Genomic DNA, 8,577 nt, shown 5'->3' with positions numbered 1-8,577 from the left:
TGGCCCAGCGCCGGAATGGCAGCGCCTTGCGACCGGTGAGGCGCTGCGGTGCTGCTGAGGCGAGGCTCAGGGCTCTGCCAGGCGGCACAGCCATGCACGGTTTCCCCTGCTGTAAGGCTTCTGTTACCCACATTCGCGTGAATGAAACCCTGACAGAGTTGAAAGCTCGCAGATTTGCAACCTCGGTCTGCAAAGTACTCTTTGGTGAGCCTGTGACCAGAGCTCAGGTGCTGGGGAGAGCACCCAGAGAATGGCCCTGTATGTGGGCAGGCTCTGCCTTTTCATGGTCAACCGAAGAGCTCCCAGAGGATTGGAGGCTTGCCAATGTGACTCCCAGCTACAGGAAGGGTCCTTAGGAGATCTGAGGGACTACTAGCCTGCCAGCTTGACTTCGGTGCCAGGAAAGGTTATGGAGCAGATCATCTTGACGAGATCATGCAGCATGTGCAAGACAACAGGGGGATGAGGCCTGACCAGCATGGGTTCACAAAATGCAGGTACTGCTTGATCAACCTGTTCTCCTATGATCGAGTGACCTGCCTGGTGGATGAGGGAAAGACTGTTGACTTAGTCTACTCAGATTTTAGCAAAGCCTTTGGCACTCTCCAACAGTATTCTCCTGGAGAAGATGGCAGCCTGTGGCTTGGACAGGTATTCTTTTTGCTTTGGGTAAAGAACTGAGTGGAGGGCACAGCCCACAGAGTGGTGGTGAATGGAGTTGAATCCAGCTGGCAACCTGTCATGAGTGTTGCTCCCAGGGGTTGATATTGGAGCTCATCCTGTTCAGTATCTTTACTGATGACCTGAAAAGGGATTGAGTGTACCCATAGTAAGTTTGCAGATGACACCAAGCTGGGAGTGTCAGTCTGCCTGGGGGTAAGAAGGCTCTACAGAGTCTGGATAGCTGGGCTGAGGTAAGTGGGATGAAGACCAAGTGTCAGGTCAGTGTCACTTTGGTTGCAACAGCCCCAGGCAATGCTGCAGGCTTGGGGCAGAGTGGCTGGAAGGCTGTGGAAGAAATGAACCTGAGGATGTTGATCAACACTCAACTCAGCATGAGCCAGCAGTGTGCCTAGGTGGCCAAGAAGGCCAATGGCATCATGGCTTGTATCAGAAATAGCATTGCCAGCAGAAGCAGGAAGGTGATTATCTCTCTATACTAGCACTGGTGAGGCTGTACCTTGACTACTGTGTTCAGTTTTGGACCCCTCAATACAAGACACCAAGATTGTGGAGTGTATCCAGAAAAGGGCAGTGAAGCTGGGTCTGAAGCATAGACCTTATGGGAAGCAGCTAAAGGAACTGGGATTGTTCAGTCTGGAGGAGGCTCAGGGGAGACTTTATTACTCTCTACAACTACCTGAAAAGAGTTTGTGGTGACATGAGCGTTAGCTTCTTCTCCTGCGTAACTAGGAATGGGGTGAGAGGGAACGTCCTCAAGTTTTGCCAGGCAAGATTCAGGTTGAATGTTGTCATGGTTAAGAAGAATTTCTTCCCTGAAAAAGTGGTTAGGTGGTGGAATGGGCTGCCCAGGGAGGTGGTTGAGTCACTGTCACTGGAGGTGTTCATGAACTGTGTAGATGTACTGAGGGACATGGCTTAGTGGGGAAGTATTGGTGGTTGGTGGATGGTTGGACTGGATGATCTCGGAGGTCTTTTCCAACCTTGAGGATTCTATGATTCTGTAATCATGTATAAACGGAAGCCAGTGCCCAAACCCATCCTTCTGTACCTAAGCTCTGCAGGTTTGTAATGAGGATGGGTCTGAACCATGTATCTGGCCCATTGCTTGGTGGGCTCAGGGGCATACTGACGTGTGAGGCAGCTCTCAGAGAGCAGCACTGCTATAGGCACAAGAGGAGGTGGCTCTGGACGGGGATTTTAGGTATTTTATCCAGTCTGACTTGTTTTACATGTTTGTTGTACAAATAAGGAATTTTGGACATGGTGGCTTCCTTGTGGGTGAGGGATCGATGGGTATTTCTCACTGCCTTCACTTGTTTTTCCCATGTTTGGACTTGCTATCCTCAACCCACTAGCAGCCCGTGAGATCAAGATAAAATTGTTTAAATTCATTTTGTTTATTCAGAAAAAAAACAGGATACAACTACCAGACTTCAGCACCTTTCTTATGCTGTAAAGCAGTTAGATTCTTACTAGCCAGATTTATTTATTTATTTATTTATTGCAAACCGCAAATTTCAGTTCTCTCAGCTGCTATTGGAGCTGCCCCTTACACCTTTTGGCTGCAGTAATTCTGTATGAAGGAGCAACTGCAGAGTCCAGCCTGGGGCTCTGTAGCAGCAAATCTGTAATGTAGCCCTAAGCAGGTAGCTTAGGTCTCAATGTGTTAAACAACACTGCTAATCCAGAGTGCAATATCCATGATTCGTTTTAGGATCGTAGTTTAGGATTTAGCATTGTAAGATGTGTTTGGTATAATTTGCAGGGAACTATAAGCAAGAACTCCTGCTACAGGCAAAACTTAGGCAAAGGCTCTCTGGAAGAAGATAAATGCTTCCACAACTATCAAAGTGTCATTTGTGTTATTTAGCAGCGTTAAGGCTCTTTTTAGTGTTAAAAATTGTTTGAGGGAAACTATGAAATGCTTTCACAGTGCATTTACAGGTAAATACATTAAGGAACAAAATGCAGTGGCTTCCAACAGTGAAAATTTTTCTTCTGTGTCCATTTAAGAATATAATTGAAGTTCACTTTTACTTGAATTACCTAACTGAATTATGACATTGTGTTGGACTCACTGCATCAATGTTTTAATTTTAAACAATCAGGGTACTACAGAGTCACTTCAATTCTGTGACAAAATCTCCCTGTATTTAAAGGCACCACAAGTTGTTCAGACATGGTTTTGTAAAACTTGGCAGCAGCGTCTCTTGCCGTGTTATTTAATACCCACAAATAGGAAAATAAAACCAGAAAGCATGGCCAAGGAACTTTGGCAGGAATTTTATTGTATGAGACACTTACATTGTGTCACGTACTGTAAGCTTCAGTGAAAAACAAAAATACCACAAAAAAATAGTAAAGCAAAAACATAAAAAAATACTTCCAGAAGAGAAATGGCATTGCAATCTGTGAGTTAAGTGAACTTTAAACTTTCTGCATAGTTTATTTTCCCTGTTCATGGATGCAGTACTTTGATTTTCAGTCATATTCTGTGGATTTCTAAGGCAAATCAGGACAGCAGGACAGGACTCAATGCAAAAGTTAACTGAGGTCTGACAACTGGAGATTAGCAACAGAAGATCAGTACAGAGGGCAAACCCCAAATAATTCAGACATCAGATGATTTCAGCTAGAGTAGTCATGGAAGAGATGACAGAAATAAAAGCTCAAATTTCTGTCAGCATGAAAGAGGGCATTTTAAATAAAAAGGTTTGTTGGGCATGCTGACCCTGTATGTGGAATCTCCTTCTAGTTTTCAATCAGAATGTACTAAATGAAAGCAAAGATAGATACAGTTACTAAGTTGTGCCATGAGACAAATATAAATCAACCTCTTTGAACAATATATCCTTTCTACACATATAATACACAATGCATTGTTTAATTTGAAAAATAAAGACTTGAATCCTTTCTAAACTTATGTAACATTACAACCACATTCCAGCATTCTGTCAAATCAAAAGTATATCCTTAGGTCACTTTAGGAGTCAATCCTTAAAAGTCTCAACATACTTATCTGAAGAGTGCTGAGGAAGTTCATTACTGGATCAGGTAGAAATACATAGTGCAGATATATACCTTGCTTAGGGCTTTTTTCTTTGTTTTAAAACAAACCCACAGGACAGAGTACATCAGAGAGATCTGAAGGTATCTATTCAAAGTGAAGGGCTATTCAAGGTGCCATTTTAACTCTGCAGAACTCTTTTACCTGTTGTTATCTATCAGATACATCATCTGCTTGGAAACCTAACACTTGGCCTATACTAGAAATAATCTGAGATTCAACTCTTCTGCACCTCTGATTACCCCACTATGCAGTTTCCTTTTTTTTTTTAATTGAAAATAGCGTTTGTGTTTTACAGTAGCATACCCTAAATGTACATACACTAGAAGAGTCTAATTTCAGTTTCCAACTTGTAGTGTACAGAAGATAAGGAAGACTTAACACTTTTTTTCTATTTTTTAAACATGAGGAAGAATAGCGTAGTGACTTTCAAACCAATACATTCATGTCAGTGTTTAATATAAGTCATTAAGGTTGGAAAAGACATCCAAGATCATCTAGTCCAACCACCAACCCACCACCACCTTGCCTACTAACCCATGTCCCTCAGTGCCACATCTACACATTTCCTGAAAACCTCCAGACCCCCTCCTGCCACCGCAAGGACAGTACTCATGTGATGGTGTGCTCCCCCCACCCCTTCTTTCTTTCTCTCAACTTCCTCCTTTAGCCTGGCCTTGTACATAAGGCCTTGCATAGGAAGACAATGAAGAACAGTACTGGTAACACTCTCTAACACAGCTTAACAACCACAAATCTGGGAGGCTGAAAGAATGGATAGAAGGCACCTGGTTCAACAGCTGAGTGCCAACTGAGCATGCACCTAAAAACAGAGTATGACTCTGAGTCATTCATCTTACCCCATAACTGGTGAGCAGCACAAAAGCTTTTCAAGCTCTCCTGTGTGGCACTGGACTGCAGGGACAAGATCTCCCCTCAAGCAGGGGCACCTCTCAACTCTGAGGCATGGTGCACTCGAGGCAATGACGCTGCTAATGTATGACATCCTGTCTTGGTGCTGGTCACTTGCTTCCTTGCATTCCTCCTTTTTCTACAGGAAGATGCTGGAGCCTCCCAGAGTGGCCAGAACTGAAGATGGCCTCATATACACCAGGCAGCTAGGCAGCCCCAGAGCCAGTCCCGGCATCAGTGCTGGCTGCCTCAACTCTCACCACAGGCCTGGAGCCCAGCGCTACCACAGCAGCCAGAACCCCCCTTGTAAATCCCACCTCCAGCAATAAGATGTGCCACCTCCTCAATGCCATCTTCCTCTTCAGGGAGCTCAGGAGCACGGCCCCAGTCAGAAACTGGGTGATGAGTAAGATTAAGGCAGAGTTTGAGAAGCTGCTCCAGACCAAGTTGACAGGGAAGGTTCTGGAGGAGCTCAGCTTCAGGGATATCTATCTGGGCAATATCCTGCCCATCTTCAAAGCCATCAGACTCATCTGCCCGGAGGTCGGCAAAGAGGAGAGCTGCCCCAAAGAGCTGAGCTTCGAGTAGATCTGGAATACAGTGGTGACTTCCATATGGCTGTTGACTTTGTCTTTGAGTCTTTGGTAAGTCAGCCTACCTCTTCATCGAGATCTGGGTGATGGGGCTGAAGCTGGTCTTCATGCACCTACTCTTCATGCATTGGTCCTTCTCTTTTATGGATGACTTCGTGATAGTCTCTTTTTTTAAAAAAGAGCATTTGTGTCAGGCCTGAGAAGTGTAAAACATTTGCTTCATTCCAGTTGTTTTACTTCATTCCAAACTGCAGGACATCCACGCCTTTCAGAGATCTGTCTTATCCTCATAGCGACACATACATGAAGCTCTCTGGCTGTCAAGGTACGGCTTACATCCTAAGTGTATAACTGCATCAAACAACAGCTGAACAATTGATTCACAAGCTGCAAGCAAAGAGGCATTCAGTTAGAAGTATTCTTTAGATAGAATACAAAACTAATAGGCATGACTGCAAACTGAGAAGGATTTTAAAAAGCAATCTTTTCTGAGCATAGCAAACAGACTGTCAAAAGAAAGAGTGAACTGATATAGAATCAGCTAAATTGTGATTAAAGATTTTTCACATACCAATCAGAACACTCAAGATGACTCACTGGCTATGGAATGTTATCAGTGTTAAAAACATCACTCAGTCTTGGAAAGATGAAAGAACTGTTCCATCTTTTACTTTCCCAATTTATCATAGAACCATAGAATGGCCTGGGTTGAAAAGGACCACAATGATCATTGAATTTCAACCCCCCTGCTATGTGCAGGGTCACCAGCCACCAGACCAGGCTGTCCAGAGCCACATCCAGCCTGGCCTTGAATGCCTCCAGGGATGGGGCATCCACAACCTCCTTGGGCAGCCTGTTCTAGTGTGTCACCACCCTATGTGTGAAAAACTTCCTCCTAATATCTAACCTAAACCTCCACCTTGTCTAATCACTATCCACCCTCATAAACAGCCATATTTATCCAAAGGTTGCTACCTTTAATAGGAGCTCAACAGAAATGAGTAAATATTCACCAGTTCTGACAAAGCAGAAATATGATGACCTCTTTGCAGTTACATGAATTTGAGAAGTTCAAACACAGGCTTATTCTAAAAACTGATTGTTTTCAGTGGGACTCTTTACTGAAAAAGAACTATTGTCTAAATTAAGTGTGGTTATGTCATGTATTGATCAGATGTGAGCCAACAGAAGGAATCCAATCACAAGATTATAGCCTGTTCGGGAAAAACCTAAAATGTATGCACTAAGGGATAGTATTAAGGGATAATATTCTACTATAATAATATATTATTTTAATACCTTATTTCATAAAAGGAAACAATTCAGTATTTTCCTACTGTTTATATGTAGTAGAGCTCCAGAAATCAGTCAGCAGAACAGTGAACATTCAGCTACACTACAGCAAATGCAACAATTATAGTGTGTTTTGATAATCCTAGACGGGGAAGCCTTATTTTTCAGCTCAAGGTTAGTTTTAACTCTGATCATTTCCCTATGCTGTGTAATTGCTCAGCTGCATCTTGGATGCATACAGAAGGACAGAACAAAGCATCTTTCAGCAACAGCATCAGTTTATGGAAATGTAGCATTACTGTGCAGCAAAAGGATTCTTTACCAGACAACCTTAGTAAAACTTGGGGGCAAAAAAAAAAAAGGCATTTATCAGACTTACCCTGTACGTTCTCTGATATCCCAAGTGTTTTCTGCACATCTCTGCAAATTTTGGAGAGGCAGGACTGAAATTGCTCATCACAGTCATTTTTTTTATTGCCACAAGTATCATAACATCTATCATGGTGATTGCAGCACTTTGTCATCAAAGGGATACCAATGTCAAACTGTGGGGAAAATCCCATATGCACCATGAGTAATGTATAAGAGAAAAGAAAGAGCCTATGAACATGATACAGTATAAAAGTTAGAAAACAAAAACTAATGTAATCAGCAGCTGTCATTCACTTATCTCTATCCTTTGCTGTTCACTAAGCTGTGCTGCTTTGACCCCAGCTAGCAGCCAAACACCCACATAGTTGCCTGCTTAACCCCTGCCCCTCACAGGTCAGGGTAGACAACAGGCAGGTCAAAAACAAGAAAATGTGTAGTTCTAGACAGAAGTTTAATAAGTGAGCGGAAAAGGGAAAAGCCACTCAAAATAAGCCATGCAAAAGCAATCACTCACCAACCCCTCATGCCCAGCCTATCCCTTAGAAACCAACCTCCTCCCTTTCTCCCCCTTCTCTATCCACAGCAGTTCTATTGCCAAGTGCGATGTTACACGATAGGGAACATCCCTCTGGCTTCTGAGTCTCTCTCAACTGCATCCCCTCCCAGCTCCTTGCCCAGCCCCAGCTTACTCCCTGGGCACAATGATGAAACGAGCAAGTCTTAGTGCTGTGCAAGCACTGTTCAGCATCACTGATGTGTTACCAACACTGGTTTAGCCCCAAATCACAAGCATGGTGTGGGCTGCTAGGAATACAGTTAACTCCATCCCAGTCAGACCCAGTACAGCAGCTAGTCGCTATTGATGTTGATGATGAAAATGTTTATGCTATGTTTACTTATAGTACTAACATTTTCCATGTGTTATTGCCAAAGCATATGCCCGAGCTAATAAAAGCAGGGACATAGCACACAGGTGCTGTGTCATCCTTAGAAAGTGGGAGGAAAAACACCACCCAGCTCAAGGAAAGTCAGCATATGAAAAAGCACACACACACACAAACCCCCAAATGGACTTACATGAACTCCAAATAGAGGCGATCCACAACCGCTTGGCGGTGAAGGCTTATATCCATAGCGAGGAAAGGGCTTTGATCCTGAAAAAGATAATTTCTAGTGCTTCAAAAAGCTTTTTTTCCAGATTTTCAGCACTGTCAAAATTCAGCACAGGCATTCTGATGGGCCTGAGAGAGCACCGGCTGCACATCTGACATAGGCACCTGAATGTCAGCAACTCTTACCAAATTAAAAGAACTAAGCACTTCATAAATAATAATAATAATAATAATAAATAAATAAATAAAACAAGGAGAAGGCACCTGAGCAAATATTCACTTCAGATTTCAAGTTAAGAAAAACCTCGAGTGACGGAAACTAATGCATCACACATAGGATTACATTAAAAAAAAACCCAGAGGTGCTTTGAAAAATTAATGAACTTACTGTAAGGTACTTTATATGCAATCAAGAACACTACTCTGATGTTTTCAGCTTAACCTTTGCAACCCTCTGGCAGGAGGCACGGCGCTGCTCGGGCTCAGCCTGCCGGCCCGCCGGCTGCCGGCTCCCCGCACACGCCGCTGGAGGCGGGTAAGGCCG

At 43.4% G+C, this 8,577-nt stretch overlaps 2 protein-coding genes across 2 annotated transcripts in view; both read right to left on the bottom strand.

Annotated features, from left to right (window-relative positions):
- CASP6 (caspase 6) overlaps positions 1–1,808 on the bottom strand; it is a 12,351-nt gene extending 10,543 nt beyond the window's left edge. The window contains exon 1 of the mRNA XM_031553272.1: positions 1,733–1,808. Within this exon, the coding sequence (XP_031409132.1) occupies positions 1,733–1,808 (76 nt within the window). The remainder of the gene's footprint in view (positions 1–1,732) is intronic.
- Positions 1,809–2,947: 1,139 nt separating this feature from the next.
- PLA2G12A (phospholipase A2 group XIIA) lies at positions 2,948–8,192 on the bottom strand. Its single transcript, XM_010710097.2, has 4 exons — positions 8,175–8,192; positions 7,999–8,091; positions 6,929–7,094; positions 2,948–5,643 (listed from the first exon to the last, which is right to left on the bottom strand). The coding sequence occupies exons 1-4, from the start codon at positions 8,190–8,192 to the stop codon at positions 5,525–5,527; spliced, it is 396 nt and encodes a 131-aa protein (XP_010708399.1). The 3' UTR covers positions 2,948–5,524.
- Positions 8,193–8,577: the final 385 nt, after the last annotated feature.

The sequence above is a fragment of the Meleagris gallopavo genome, chromosome 4 (assembly GCF_000146605.3).
Source record: "Meleagris gallopavo isolate NT-WF06-2002-E0010 breed Aviagen turkey brand Nicholas breeding stock chromosome 4, Turkey_5.1, whole genome shotgun sequence".
Taxonomy (NCBI): Eukaryota; Metazoa; Chordata; class Aves; order Galliformes; family Phasianidae; genus Meleagris; species Meleagris gallopavo.
The sequence above is the reverse complement of the archived record's forward strand: the minus strand, read 5'-3'. Positions and strand labels throughout refer to the sequence as shown.